Source organism: Dendropsophus ebraccatus, chromosome 1, assembly GCF_027789765.1.
Source record: "Dendropsophus ebraccatus isolate aDenEbr1 chromosome 1, aDenEbr1.pat, whole genome shotgun sequence".
Classification (NCBI taxonomy): domain Eukaryota; kingdom Metazoa; phylum Chordata; class Amphibia; order Anura; family Hylidae; genus Dendropsophus; species Dendropsophus ebraccatus.
The window spans coordinates 75,880,475-75,897,267 of NC_091454.1; the positions used below are offsets into that span (position 1 = coordinate 75,880,475).

Here is a 16,793-nt window from a genome sequence, read left to right on the forward strand (position 1 = left end):
CATGTATATTTTACTTGAATAAGAATTTCCGCTACAGAATGAATTGCATGAATTTCCACTACAGATGGCAAAGCACAGGCATCACCTTGACCTGCCTGATTAGGCCCCAGTAGAGAAGGTTCAAGAAGTCCTGCACTATTAGCAAGATAATAAAAAATTGTGTAGGAATGGTTTGAGGAACATGATAAAGATTTCAAGGTGTTGACTTGGTCTCCAAAGGTCTCCCCAGATGTCAATCTCATTTAGCATATGTAGAATATGCTGGAAAGACATATCCAACTTACCTGACCTATCTCAGAGAACACAAGACATCTTCTGAGACCCTGTGAAGTCTGTGCTTGTTTTGGGGGCATAAGCAGACCTAAGCCAACTTGTTGTGTGTTTACACAGAGATTTATCTGACAGATTTTTGAAGCCAAAATCAGGAACAGACTATAAACAGGGAAGAAAGACTAAGATTTGTCCTCTTTCCAATCCATGCCCAGCTTTGGCTTCACAAATCTATCTCTGTGTAAACACACCATAAGGTAGGGGTTTTTCATAGTATGTCTAATCAGCATGTAGACATTGCATTGCATTCTATGGACAACGGCTGGAAATAAATGACATGAACATTATTTTAACGGCCATAGCCAAACAACGTCCCTTCTTCAATACATTGTGTGAAACAATGGCCGTTGTTTGCTTTGACTTAAATGCAAATCATTTCATTATGAAAAGAATGGCCATTGTTTTAATTCAAAACAACGGCCATTTTTTAAATAAAAAGTGTGGTGTGTGAGCATAACCTTACACTTAGTTTGTTTTTTTTTATTGCCCTAATACTGTATGTGCACTGATAGCTGCATTTCCTTTGATTTTAGAGGGGTACTCCGGCAAAACATTTTTTCTTTCAAATTAACCAGTGTCAAAAAGTTATATAGATTTGTAATTTACTTCTATTTAAAAATCTCCAGTCTTCCAGTACTTATCAGCTGCTGAATGTCCTGCAGGTACTGGTTTATTCTGCTTTTTTTTTAAAAAAATTCCTCCCCCAATATATCCACTCTAACTTGCCTACGGCTATCCATTCACATAATTAGCCATGCCTGATGGGAGACTATTGTCTGCCTTAAATGTGACTTGTTAAGATTTTTTTGCCATTGCCAGTTGAAATTACATTAGGTATGATCAGGCGGATGTAGCCAATCATTAACCACATGGTGCAAGACTACTGGTTTTTTTTTTTTATCTCCCTGTTCTACCTGAGTTTAGTCTGGCATATTGCATATCATTTAAGCAACGTCCGTCCGATAGTTAAATCATATTCTTATCTGTATATCCAGCTTTACTTTACTCTACGTGACTCTATGTGACTGGATTATTAAACAAAGGCAAGCAGTGCGAGGGGCACAGGACAGCTTAAACAATCAGCATTGCTTGTTGATGGAACAACATTTTTTTTATCACATTAAAAATATATGGAAGATCCAATGTCACTAATTCTGCACCTGTTTAATGGTCACTTATCCATATCTGACAACCCCCATTGTAACATTAAAATGATGCAGTATGTAAAGATTTAAAACAACCATCTATGCATGATTAATTGAGTTTGTAAGTATTGTTGCTAAACTAGACAATATTTCTAAAGATTTCAATAGTTCAAAGATTGCCCTATGGCCGTCTGGCCAATACATCTTCCAGCACGCAGCATTTACAAGCATTTTTCTTCTCAATATGTTGTCTTTGGTTGGTGCGACATTGTTTGAGTACAGGTCTGTTTGGGTCACTGTGATTTTCTTTACATCTCAGCAGTGATCCTGCGTGCAGCACTTTGACCATACATCTTCTATGTCAGTGCTATCAAAGGCACAAGGATGTGTCCTGGTGACCAATCAGGAACAGCCCGGCATCCTCACAGAGGGACATATTGGCAAACCAAGTCTTATTTAATGACAGTCATTGTTCAATATGAACAAAAGAAGGTCCTGAATATTTACATGTCGCCTTGTATATGGGTCATCTATATGGCACATTCATCATATCTAGAATCAGAAGAAAACACTGCATACATTTTGTCAAAATCTGCCATTGTCATATGCACACGGATGTCTACTGACACAGAAATAGAACAAAAGTTTTGATTAATCACTTTCGCTCCGTATTCCAATGCAATTCCATAATCCTGATAATAACAAGCCCTTTCAGCCTTCGAGTCTAAAGAAGCCATGTACCAGACTATTCCATTGTCTACTATCTGTGTGATCATAAGAAGTATTTGCTTTAATCACAGGATCAGCACAAGCAGTTTGAACTAGAATTTTAATAAATTTAACAACATTCTTAAAGCTGAGCCAGCGCAACTAAAAGTCAATAAAGCTGCGGGATATTTTGTGGGGTTGGGTAAGAAACTGATTGGTGATATTAGAAACACAGCACCTCTGAAGCTTATCTGAGGTTGCTATTTCCAGGCAGATAACTCTGTTTGATTAAGTGATTTTTGCATATGTTCATTTATCAATGAGATATTAATTAAAGTACAAACTTTTTGTTCAAATACAGTGGCTTATCTAAGTCCAGAGTCTGCCCCGGTCACATACATATGCAAATGCATGCTGATTGAACCCACGCTTTGCATGAAAGGATGGTAGATAAGAAACTAATGTCAAGTAACATGCATCAGTAAATCATCCACAAATGAAATGTGCTGCTAGGAAAAAACACCACTTCACATGGAACGCATTATAAATATTGTATAAATTATAGCATTTGTAATACATATAGGAACCCTATACACTTGGTATACTAGATGCCATTTACTAGATTTACTATTGCTAATTCCCAAAATTCTGATGCATTTTGCATCAAGAAAACTATTTTACTTGACTTGCACCATGTTTATAATGAGTTAGACACCTTCCATTGGGTCTGACAAAAGGGCCGAGGCTTTAGCAAAGCGGTGTGGCTCCTGTTAAGGAGTAGTTTGACTTACATGCACAGTGAGTGTTGGTCTAGTTCAGGGGTGGGGAACCTCTGTCACGCGAGCTGCATCCGGCCCCTGAGACACCCCGATGTGGCCAGCGGCTCTCCTGGGACATGCGCCGCTCTGGTGGGGCAGGAGCCAGCATGCAGAGCATCCTCCTGTGTCTATACCTGTTATGCGTCGTTAAGGGGTTAAGTGTACACTAAGAATTAGACAGTTTTAGTAAATGTGGGCCATAGCACTGAGGACATTAGCGTTGTTGATATAAAAGAAAATATGTCCTTTACCCAAAATAACAACAGAGAACATTTCTTTTATTGTAACCTACATTCACTACTTCTTCAAACTGCATTACTGCTTTATTTGCTATGTATATAAAATTGGGAAGTGGCTCAGGCTGTTAAAAAAATTTGGTCCATCTGTATACTGTCTGGTCTTTACACCACCTATTAGCTGGCCTATTTTTTCTTAAAACACAATTCTACCACGGTATGTCCCTTTTCCAAACCCATGATGCTTTGATGGACATAATCAATATGGTACAAAGCAGTGCACAAGTTTTTTTTATTTATTTATTTTTTTTTTGCTGACTGTACCAGAATTCTGGTGCATTTTCAATGTGAAATCTGTCACATAGGAGTAATGCAAAAATATATGCTATAAAGGATGCATAAAATGCTGCTTAAAGGCCGTATTAGACGGGTAATAAAAAGGCTCATTTACTGAGCCTACTGCATAGCTCAATAATCATGACCACAACAGCATATTTTGGATTTGTACATGTTTTTAATTTCTCTTGTACAATAAGAAACGATATTAATGTGTTTATAAAATAGGATGTAATGTATGTGTATTGGTCCATGAAACAGCGAACACAATCAGAGACATATCTGAGAGAACTTGGGTTACAATATATACAGTATATAGACTGATTTGGTTCTATATAAATAGGCAAATAGGTAAATAAAAATAATTTTTAAACCAGTAAGGGTCAGTTCACACGTACAGACTCGCAGCATAAATTTCACTGCGAGTCTGTCAGGTCCTGGCTGTCTGAACGACCGCTGCGTGTATGTAATTCTGCTGGCCCCTTAACCCCTTCTGCTGCCGCCCGGCTCCCGCTTTGTATACATTACCTTTCCTCGCTGCACGAGGTCCCGGCGTATTGCTCTCCTGCCCGGCCAATCAGTGGCTGCAGCTGAGCAACACACTGATTGGCCGGGCGGGAGAGCAGTACGCTGGGACCCCGTGCAGCGAGGAGAGGTAATGTATACAGAGCGGGAGCGGAGCGGGACCCGGGCGGCAGCAGAAGGGGTTAAGGGGTCGGCAGAATTACATACACGGAGTGGTCGTTCAGACAGCTGCGGTTATGTAGTGACAGTGAACTGCAAGGACCTGATAGACTCACATCGAGATTTACGCTGCGAGTCTGTATGTGTGAACTTACCCTGAAGAAGATTCACAAGTACAGTGTTTTCAGGTGCATATTTTTCATTCTGCATGTTTTTGGCTTTACTTCAGCTTTGTATCTACTTTAAAAATACTGTACATGTGAATGTACCCCAAGACTACATTCACACCTTTCGGAAGTTTGCCCATAATTGCAGATCCGCAATTACGGACAAATTTAGAGCCCATTGATTTCTATTGGGCTGTTTACAATATCCGTAAATTTAAGGATTCGTAATCCGCAAAATACAGATCCACAAAAATTACTGACAAGCTCTAGAACGGACCAGAATTGCGGCACAGCTTGTTCCATAAAAGTCTATGGGAACGTCCGTATTTTTTTGCGGATCAGCAAAGAAGGGGAGGGTAGTAGTTAAATAAGTGGCAATGGTTTAAAATGATTACTTATCCATATTTTCAACTGATTTGTGGATGCTATGGACGTTTCATTTGCAAAAATTACGTTCTATGGTACAAGCTGTGCCGCATTATGGCCCATACTAGAGCTTGTCAGTAATTTTTGCGGGTATGTAAAAAACAGATTACAGGTTACGAATGCATGCAATACGGTTGCAATACAGATGCAATATGGATGAAAGTTTTGTGGATTGCGAGAAAAGATTGTGTGGATTGCGAGAAAAGATTGAGTATCATATAAGGTCCTGAAAAACTACTGAATGTGTGAAAGTAGCCCTAGGCTACAAATATCAAAATATGGTTATATTTGTATTACAGTTGATTTAAAAAGAAAATTATATTTTGTCTAATTATAGTTTACTTCTATTTATAGTTTAAAAAATACCATAGATTTAAAGCTTCTTATGTTTGAATACATGAAATCCTAGTATTTTTTCCCTATTGATAAGTATGAGGAAAATTTACAAGTGAAAGGGAAAGAAAACAAGTTTAAGTTTTAATTTGGATACCGGCTATATTGTTATCCGTCAAACTGCCAACTAACTTCTCCCTCCTTACAATGAAAAGAGTGTCATTGGCAGAGAACTGCCTACACTACAATCAAGTAATCTCTTTCATCCACAGCCCTGATCCTTTTAATAAACAAAATACGAAAAGGCAGTCAAAATTACGTCTAGCCAGTTTGAAAAGCTAGGAAATCCTAAGAGTACAATTCCCCACTTGTTATGTTCTTGGACCATGTGACTTAAAGTCATTCTGTGAAATAAAAGACCCAAGCTGGTATCAGGGTTCTGCCATGCTTTTCCCTTAGTTCCCAGTCTTAGCCCATCTGTTGTTCAGAAAGCGAATAAATGGCATGTGTCAAGAGAGTCATCACTGAGCAAACTGCCCAAAGAAATCAGCTAGGGGACTTCCTTTTTTTTCTCTTGCACAATTGTTCTGGAGGCAGCGACCATATGGTGAATAATTAGTTTTTGACCCTACTCCAGTAAAATGTTCAGGCCTCTGCCAAGCTCTATCAATATGTATATCAATGAGTAGGCCTGGAGAATGCCTTTGCATTAACAAACATTGTGATACTTATTGTGCAGTCTTTTCTGAGAAATAGTTGCACACATAATAAGTATTCCACCACACACCGCACAACTTAATGCTTGAGTGCATTTCCAGTTATGTCTTACAGTTCTTATAGTGACAAGTAGCTGCCATGTTCTATTCTAAGGGTGAATCATACCACTTGTATTTCTAACAAAAATAATAATAATAATAATAATAATAATAATATGCCATTGTCTTAATGCAGTTTATCTGTTTACTATATAAAGCTTTACTTTAATGCATCATTTTGCTTATGCATCAGTATATAATGATATGAAATGTATATACTTGCTATACCAATTCTGTGCTTGCTCCTGATGCTGAGAATTTATGTGGTGCTCATTCTACTTCATTATTAGATATTACAGGACGTTTCATTTAGAAATTAATTAGAAAGCTGTCCATATTTATGCAACCCTGGCTACTTAGTAAGAGCTTATACATATCTAGCAGTTTATGCTGCTTTTTGTTGTTTCATTCTGGCAGTTTCTTTTGTGATTCTTCATTCTAGTGTAAATAAGTATAGGGTTTGGGTTCTTTTCATCACTAGTCATGCAATTTTTTTTATCATGTGAGTCACAGATTTCTACTAAAGAACTAGGGGAAAAAATACAGAAAGAAAAATGCCAGTTTATAAGCATGGCATTTTTTTCCTGCCGTTTTTCACCCCAATAGAAGTCTATGGGAGTGACTTACCTTACTGCAATTTTGCTAAAATTTTGTAAAAAAAAAAAAAAACAAAATGTAAAAAATAAATAAATAGTAAACACAAAAACCTCAAGTGGGTTTAGCTTTTCATATAGTCCTATTAACTACATGTGCCAATTTAGTGCATTTTTATTGGCTTTTTTAATTTTTAAACCATCTAGTGTGATTCTACTCTGACTAATTTTTTCCATCTACGGAGCAAGCTTGTTTCTTGTTAATTGTACTTTCTAATGACATGTTTAATTCTACTAATTCTACTATAGGCTATGTTTACACATAGTATTTCCATCAGTCTTTTGGTCAGTATTTTGTCAACCAAAACCTGGAGTGGAACTGACAGGACAAAATTATAATGGAAAGATTTGCACAGCTTCTGTGTTTTAACACACTTCTGGATTTGGTTGAAAAAAAGGAAAAAAAATCCCTTAGTGTGCACATACCCTTATGTTTAAAAGTGCTCAATTCTGGGCCCTATAAAAAAAATTTATTAATCTGTCTATAGCGCTGTATGATGGCTCAATTTTGTGCCATGAACTGTACATTTTATCTGTACAATTTTGGTCTTTTGGTACATTAAGCTTTTTGATCTCCTTTTAATAATTTATTTCTGATATATGATGTGAGCAAAAAAACAGCAACTTATGTATTTTGCATATTTTTTCTCTGTTTATGCTGCAATCTGAAGAATAGAGTATATACACAAACGGAATAACAATCGAACTAACGACTATCGTAACATGATTTCAGGTAGTTTGCAAAAGTACGTGCGTGCTAACGTTTATCATTAATCGGAGAAAAAAAAAAGTTTTGTCTATTAGGACCCTTACCCGGAGTGTTCAGTCTACTATTTGTGCTAGATAATAGTTTTCCACACAGGTTTCTTCCATTCTTAGTATGTCCAGCAGACTTGTTGCTAGTGATCTTGGAGTAATGTTGTTCATCTGGTGATGTTGTCATATGAGCAATAAATCTGGGACATGGAAAAGTATCTCCTGCATTCTGTTGCTTCTGCTGTGGTATAAAAAACATCATTGTTAAGTTTCTAACTGCCCATATTTAGGAAAAACAATCCTATCAATGCCAGTGGATTCCAGAAGCAACCTATCTAGATCTACTGTATGTCATTTACAATGCATGTATGCTGCGCTTTTTGTGGCCTTTCTGTTTCTTCATTTTTCGAGAGAAATCCTTAAATCCCTAGATTGCCAAAACACCATAAAAAGTGCACCAAAATACAAACATCACAAAAAAAAAGCTTTTCAAACAAGTGGCTTTTTTTGTATATCTTATTTTTTTACATAGCTCAAGGGGCTGGTTTCAAACCAGCATAATACAGAGAATTTTGTGCCCATATTATGGTCACACATCCCAGCCCAACCACAGGTCTGGTTTATCAATATAGAATATTTTGTTTCCTTGGCTTCTCTGATTAGAATAAAATTATTAGGCTATGTAATGAACATCAACATGTTCAACATGTCATATCAACAGACGGACGTCTTTTCGTGCTAAAATGACGTAGATCATTTTACCGTTGTGGGAAAATGGCCTTAAAGTGTCAATCATCAATAGTTTAAAGAGGTATACTTACGTCATGTGAACCTTAAATAATCTTTCTCAACGGTGCCTCCATAAGTGCTATGAAAACACCACTAAGGCCACACAACAGCTTTTCACCTTTTAGTGAACTTAACCTAAGGTTATATATCATACTTTGTAATTGTACCTATTAGCAATATGTTCCCTATGTTTTCTCAATGAGTAGTTTAAATATTAATTGTCACATAAAAGGTTATATCCAACAAGCAGTTTGTATCTGTCTCAATTGTTCAAAAGTCTTTCAAAGTGAACAATGTAATAGATATTCAAGAACACTCTGCCACATGTGGGCAGCTAGATACATGTAAGATGCTGCACCAGAACTAAGACAGACAATTGTTTGCATTCAGGTGCGTAGCTAGGATTTACGGGGCCCCATAGCAAAAATTTGTAAGGGCCCCCCTCCCCTACGCACAACACAAAGCACTGCGAATCCGCTTTACTGCTGGTGCACTAACCCCTGACCTCTACACAGAGCTCTGCACATTTTCCTTTCCTACTTGATTGCCAGCTGGAGAACAGAGGTCAGAGGTTATTAGAGCAGTGAAGCAGAGATGTCTGTCTTCTGCTTGTTAACCTTTTTTTTTGTGTTGCAGCATGTAAGTAAACATTGGGTCACTTACACACTGAAGTCCATAAGGGGTTAAACAGAAGGACACATGCCCTTATCTTCTCCCCTGGGCCCCCCTCCTGCACGGGCCCCATAGCAACTGCCTACCCTGCCTCTATGGTAGCTACGCCACTGTTTGCATTGCTAAGCCGATGAATTAGGATTTTGATAATTTGTTCGAAGAATGAAAGCATGACAAAGATGAACCTTCAAAGTTAATGTGCCTTTTCACACAAGTTGATATTAACAAAGATGAACATAGTCAAATCAGCTGTTTTTTATTAAATTATTATTACCTTTAATTGTGTGTTTTGTCATTAAACATGACAACACCTCTAACCTATGACCCAACATACAATATACGTGCAACTTCCCCAGGAGGCTTCAGTGCACATAATTAGAACACGTGATCACATCTGCTGAAAGTTTGTTCCAAGTATCTACTTGGATCATTAAAGTAATATTTTTAAAATAGTTTCTGATATTCTGATCTTTTCCCAACTAATCTTAGATTATGCCCCCTTTTTCTTATGTTCGGTTTCTTATTAAAACATTTCCTTGCTGAACCTTATTTAGCCCTTTAATATATTTTAAAGGTTTCAATCATGTTTCCGCTTTCCCTTCTTTTTTTCCCAAACTGTACAAATTTATATCCCAAGGTTAAGTTCACAGTAAAGCCTCTATAACATGGGGCGACAGAGAGGAGCAAATGAGCGCTGTCAGCACTCACTTGCTACTCGTTCCCCTCTCACTTCCGGTGCTATTACATGCGTCAGCAGCGAGCGGGTGAGTGCAGAGGGGGCTGCAGGGAGCTGTGGGGGGGTGGGGCTGCCCAGGTGATCGCTGGATCGTCCAGGCAGCCCGTAGCAGATAGCAGCGATCTGCTGCTGCCGCTCCTATTCCAAGGAGTGATAGCGGCAGATCAATGCTATATTAGTCTTTGTCTTTCAACATGTTGAAAGACAAACGACTGCAACGACCAGCCAACATCGTTTATGTTGGCTGATCATTGTCTTCTATTATACAAGACAATTATTGGGCGAACACGGCTGATAATCGTTTTGTGTAATAGGGCCTTAAGTTATTATTCAACTGAAAATCAAGTTTTATGCTTAATACCTGGACCCATTTTCTGTCAGCACCTTGACCAAAGAGAAGACCCTCTGGTAGTTTAGTGGTCTGCTATGAAATAATTTAATTAATGTAGATTTTTTATTAAACAATAGATGCTACATAGTAGAAGTGCCTACTAATAAGCTTACATATAATACCACTGTCTACATATCCTGTATGTATCATGTTGCTCAGTAACTTGGTCTTCGAGTAACATAATGTTATCTCTGCTCTCAGTAAAGTTTCCCCAGAGTTAAGTGTTTGTTTCATGGCAGAAAGAATTAACATCCTGCATGCAAGACCCACTTCAGAAATGATTGAGTAAAACCAGTAAGAGGCTGACATATCATATAGTACACAGCCCAATTTACAAGCAAGGTGAATGTACGCCACAAAGATACCGGTACAGCAAATATTGATTTTCTTGATTGATAGTATACCTTATGCCATGCAGTCCACTCAAGCATCTGCCTGTTACCACAAGCCAACTCTTTTGTCCGTAAATAATACAAAGTAGAGCTCTGTTCTGTGGGTTGAGAGTTGCAAATATTTAAAGGTAATAAATTTCTTAGACAAAAAGGTAACTACTTTCATTAAAAAAAAAAAAGGAAAAAAAAAAAACACAAAGGCCACTGGTGTTTGCTTTGAGTCTTAGCACACTCCTCGCACCTGTACTTTTCAATTGTGTATTTGCCAAATTTTTTGTGGTTTTACAGAAAGTCTTTTGTGTCTGTTTATAACTACAGTAGCAACTAAAGATTTTTTTTCTTTTGTGCTTAAGTACTCCAAAATACAGTGCACGTGAGCACAGTGACACCTACAACAAAACACAAACTCATTTATAAAATGCAAAGCAAGCCTAAATTGGCGCTGTCAGTATAACTTTCAACTTTTTAGTTATTATGCTTAAAGGAGAAGTCTGACAGGGAACTAAAAAATCATTATTGGCAGGTTGGTGGGAGGGGGGGGGGGCGGAAGCAAGTTAAAGTCATCTGTCCTGGCGCCCCACACTGCTGCACAGTGTCGCATCCCACTCCTGGACCCCGCAGACTGCCTTCTAGGTTCCCTGGCTGATGGATGCCTCGCTCAGCCAGTCATAGACTGGGGTGGGACACTGCTGATCACTAGAGATGAACAAACCTTGAGCATGCTCTAGTCCACCCGAACGTTCGGCATTTGATTAGCGGTGGCTGCTGAAGTTGGATAAAGTCCTAAGGCTATGTGGAAAACATGGATATAGTCATTGACTGTATCCATGTTTTCCAGACAACCTTAGAGCTTTATCCAAGTTCAGCAGCCCCCGCTAGTCAAATGGCGAATGTTCGGGTTCGGATGGACTCGCTCATCTCTACTGATCACTGATTGGCTTATGAGGCTAAACCCCACCAGTCTGTGACGTGAGTTCCAGGTTGTGGCGTACCTGTAACTGGGATGAAAATGGCCACCGATGGGGCTCGAGAGCTCTATGATGTGGCGCTTTGCGGACTCCGGAAACAGTAAGCTTTGTGTGTGGTTTTTTTTTTTTCCCCATCCCCTGCCTGTAATGATTTTTTAGTTCCCAGTCAGAATTCTCCTTTAATAATAAAGCTATATTTACTTGAAATTCAGGTCCACTCTCCTAAAGGCAGCTTTTTAGTCTTGTGCTGGTTAAAAAAAAGGGAGGAAGTCTGGGTCATCTGCGCTCACAGATTGACAGATGCATTGAGCCTTGATACTCTATACTGGCTGGGACTTACATTTAGTCTATTTTTTCAACCGTCATAATGCTAAAAAGCTGCCTTCAGGAGACTGGACCTGGGTACAAGTAAAGGAAAATGGGGGGAAATTTCTAACTGATAATGTAATTGATATTGTAACTGATGATAGTCTGAAAGTGTGAAATCAAGCACACTTCAAAAGCACTGCTTAAGTTATATAGACCTACTTAACCTCATGTGCCGACTTTGTTTTGATAACCTGGTATTTTTAGTTAAAAATTAGAGATAAGCGAATTTACAGTAATAGGCTATGTTCACACAACGTCAAAGTTAAAGAAAAGGCGCCGATTTTGATATTTACAAAAACAGATTTTTTTGCTGCAATGCATTGAAGTCAATGGGAAGACGGATGTCCAATGCACACAATGTATTTAAAAACGGACGTTTTTACTGCGGACGCCAAAATAATTAACATGATCATTATTTTTGGACGTCTTTTGCAAACAGCGGACGTTTTTCATTAGTTGTTCACACACAGTTTTTCGTTTTCCACTGTTCTTTCTCCTTTTTTACTATTAAATTCAATGGACTTTTCAGTTAAGCCGCACCCAAAGGGCAATTAGTAACCCAAACTAGAATAATGTACAAACACGTGTCATTGCAAGGGGAGTCCAGGCTGCTTAATGACGTCCGTTATTTTAGCCTCAAAATAACGGACGTCATTTTAAACAGAGCTGAATAAACATTGTATGAACATAGCCATAATGAAGCAAAACACTGTCGGCTCGTCAGTCGGCTTATCAGGTGGCTGCCTTTAAACTCTGAGCTGCTCCACGACGGATGCCAGGAAAAACCAATCTGATTTGACCAACTTTGCTAAGAAGAAAAACTATGTTAACGCTATGTTCACACACAGTAAAATAAAAACAAAATAAGGGTGCCTTCACACATACCGACTCGCAGCAGAAAATTCCCTGCGAGTTTCGGCTACGAGCCGAGGTCCTGGAAGGCCCCTATCACTACATACAAGCAGTGGTCTGAAAGACCGCTGCGTGTATGTAATGCAGCCGCCCCCTTAACCCCTTCGGCTCCCACACCGCTGTCTCCATACATTACCTGGCTCTGGCTGCACTGGGTCCCGGGGTCCTGCTCAGCCGCCAAGCCAATCAGTGTGTTGCCCAGCCGCAGCCACTGATTGGCTGGGCGGCAGAGCGGGACCCCGTGCAGCCAGAGCCAGGTAATGTATGGAGACGGCGGTGCGGGAGCCGAAGGGGTTAAGGGGGCGGCTGCATTACATGCACGCAGCAGTCTTTCAGACCACTGCTTGTATGTAGTGATAGGGGCCTTCCAGGACCTCGGCTCGTAGCCTAAACTCGCCGGGAGTTTTCTGCTGCGAGTCGGTATGTGTGAAGGCACCCTAAGCCAGTAAGTTAGGATATGGGGGAACATAGCCTCAGACTAAAATTAGAGTACCGTCTATGACCAATCAAAAGTGCTGTTAGGCCCCATTCACACATCCGTGTCAGTTTTTACTGTCAGGAAATCCTGATCAGGAGGCCACAAATGTCATCAGGAAAGTATCAGGATTTCCTGACAGTAATCCGTTTTTACCATCAGGAAACCATCAGGAAAAACCTTCAGGATTTCCTGATGAGAAAAAAAAGTGTTCCCAATATGGTCTAGTATGCCAACACACAGCCCCTAGTGTACCTGGATGGCCACAGGCTGCAGACCTACAACTCCCATCATGACCTTGCTGGCAGGTCATGATGGGAGTTGTACTTCTGCAGCCTGTGGCCATCCAGGTTGCAGAACTACAACTCTCATCATGCCCTTACTGGCAGGTCATGATGAGAGTTGTAGTTCTGCAACCTGGATGGCCACAGGCTGCAGAAGTACAACTCCCATCATGACCTGTCAGCCAGGGCACGATGGGAGTTGTAGTTCTGCAACCTGGATGGCCACAGGCTGCAGACCTACAACTCCCATCATGACCTTGCTGGCAGGTCATGACGGGAGTTGTACTTCTGCAGCCTGTGGCCATCCAGGTTGCAGAACTACAACTCTCATCATGCCCTTACTGGCAGGTCATGATGGGAGTTGTACTTTTGCAACCTGGATGGCCACAGGCTGCAGACCTACAACTCCCATCATGACCTGTTAGCAGGGGCATGATGAGAATAGTAGTTCTGCAACCTGGATGACCACAGGCTGCAGACCTACAACTCCCATCATGACCTTGCTGGCAGGGGCATGATGAGAGTTGTAGTTCTGCAGCCTGTGGCCATCCAGGTTGCAAAAGTACAACTCCCATCATGACCTGCCAGTAAGGTCATGATGGGAGTTGTAGGTCTGCAGCCTGTGGCCATCCAGGTTGCAGAAGTACAACTCCCATCATGCCCCTGCTGACAGGTCATAATGGGAGTTGTACTTCTGCAGCCTGTGGCCAACCGGGTTGCAGAACTACAACTCTCATCATGACCTGCCAGCAGGTCCGGAATCACGATGTAAATCAGGAAAGTGCCCGTGATTCCGGCGCTCCCATAGACTTCTATGGGGGGCGTCCGGTCCGGAATTCCGGAGAAAAATAGGACATGTCCTATTTTTTCCGGATGATTTTTCCGGAACGGACACCCTTCCGGAAAAATCCGGAAGGGTGTCCATGCCTAATTAAAGTGAATGGGTCTGGAAATCCGTCCGGATTTCCTGATAGGAAATCCAGGTGGTTTTTCCGGATGTGTGAAGGGGGCCTTAAAGTGAACTGGTTGTGAGGTAGTTTGGCAGGTCAATCAACTTGTAGAGAAATTAGCTAAATTTTGTATTCTTAAGGATGAAACCACTAATAAATATTTATCAGCAGAAATATTTTCGATGTGTGGACAATAAGAAGCTCTGTGCAAAAAAGTATAGATACTTTTGCTTCTGCCAAGGTTTTATATACAATTCTTTACAGTATTTAATACAGGGTATATCTAGTATACTATTTAGAATTGCGTGTGGGACAATGAAAATATTTAATACTAGATTACATTTAAAAGCTGTGTTCTCTTTTGTTGGCAGCTAAAACTGAGAAGCTCAGTAAACAATGACAAGATGCATGTGATTACTCATCCCCTTTTCATTTCCTATGATCTGCTGGTAAATAGACTTTGCATGAAGAAGGGATAAATAATTTACACAGCAGCAGCAAATATTGCTTGTCTTGTTTACAGGGCTTGTGTTTTTCAGAACGTGTCGTCCAAATGCATTTTACAATTTTGAAGAAAAGGGGAGATTGGGATTTTGTGGTGCAGCTTTCACTACGGCACAAAGCCTGGCGCATTTGTAACAAAGTTAAACCTCTCAAACCACTGACCAGAGAAACCAGATTTTCAAATAATTCAGATTTGTGTTTCTGTTCTTTCTAATTAAGGGTAATATCGGAAAGCGCAGACAGTGAGTAGCATTGTTTAAGGATCATGGTTTTAAACATGAAAATCTGATTATCAGTTCATGTCAGAAGCCAAGCGATAATGCAGCTTAGCATTTGTTTGGGCTTTTTCTTTAGCCAAAAGATAATTACTGTTCGTTAGGCCTTACGTAAGTGTATCTGTGGTTCTGCAATGTCTGAATAGTGAGTGCTTACAATAGCTGAATGAGCATTGCTTATTTACAATGGCCATTGCTTGTTCCAATGAGATAATTTCATTACCCAAGAAAATGGAACTACCCAGGTAAAAAGTTCATTTTCCAAGTCAGGCAACTTAGTCATGCTGAATGAACTTTCCCTTTTTTACGTTAAATTATTATAATTGATGTGTTTGTGATGTCATTCTGAATATATAAAGTGACACAAAACATGTGAAGCAAATCTTAGATAACTAGCAACAGAAATATTTAAATGGCCAGAAAAGTAGGAAATAATAATGTAACAACAAAGCCATGAAAACAGCAGTAAATTGGCTGCAGACTGATTTAATTTGATTAAATGAAGATATTTTGTTAGTCCTCTTGCTGTTCTACAAATCAGCTTAATCAGTCCGAGGCTTGTTTATGGCTGAACACAGGATGTTATGGCCGGGGTCTCCTTGTGATTAGAAAGAGAAAATATTTAGTTAATTCTATTCATTTACAGCCGCCTCATGCCCATCGACCTGCTGAATGGACCATAGTCACCTTTTCATTAGAAAAAGACCAAAAAAAAATTATTAAAACAGAAATTAAGATTTTTTTAAAAATATAAAAAATAGTGTCATATTTGCATAATACAGTTGTATGTTGTAGGATGTCATGGTAAGGCTATGTTCAAACACTGTCATTTTTTTGGCTGTTTGTTGGCCGTCTTTCAGGACTGCCATCATTTTGAGGACTAATAACAGCCATCACTTGGTCAAATAATGTCCGTTAATTTATAAAGACGGATGTCATTTGTATAATCGCACCTCAAAATGAAGGTCCTCCAAAAAGACGGCCATAAAAGGCCAAGAAAGGACAGCGTGTGAACCTAAAAAAATCCATATTTAGTTTATTTAAATAAAAAAAATCTAACAAATAAGTCATCTATTGTTTGCATTGCTTAATAATACCTACCTATTAAGTCCTATGCCATGCCATACATTTACAGCGTTAACAGTATGTACCCCCATACTTCTCAAATGTATGAGGCATTGTCAGGGAACTGAGCCCAAACTATCAGCAGTGACAGCTGTACGAGTTGTAGGCCGCAACAGTCAAATTGGAGTTACCCATTTAACCTCTTAGATGCTGCTGTAAATAGCAACCATGGCAGCTTAGTGGTTTAGCAGATGGAAGGGAATCAAAGAGTGGACAGGGTGGAAACAAACCTTGGATGACAGCTTAAATAGACTAGTTAAATAAAGGACAGCACTCAAAAGGTGGAGGCAATATAAATGTGGAGGCTGATCATGATGCATAAGGAGACGAAAATGGTTTTCTGGCAGATTCTATGGAGGTGACTTATGGTTGAGAGATGTCCTTGTGATCGCACAGGCCAGAAAGAGAAGATTTATAGTAAGCAACTTCAATTGGAGAAGAAGCCCCCTGTGATTCACTCAAACACTCAAAAAAGACACATAGTCATAGGCTGTAACTGCACTATAATCACTTATGGTCTGCAAAGCCTGTGTGGAGCTGATAT

General features: G+C 39.6%; 1 protein-coding gene across 1 annotated transcript in view; it reads right to left on the minus strand.

Annotated features, from left to right (window-relative positions):
* LOC138783007 (uncharacterized) overlaps positions 1–16,793 on the minus strand; it is a 182,556-nt gene that overhangs the window by 127,966 nt on the left and 37,797 nt on the right. Inside the window, exon 3 of the mRNA XM_069957123.1 lies at positions 7,465–7,648. Coding sequence (XP_069813224.1) covers positions 7,465–7,648 — 184 coding nt within the window. The remainder of the gene's footprint in view (positions 1–7,464; positions 7,649–16,793) is intronic.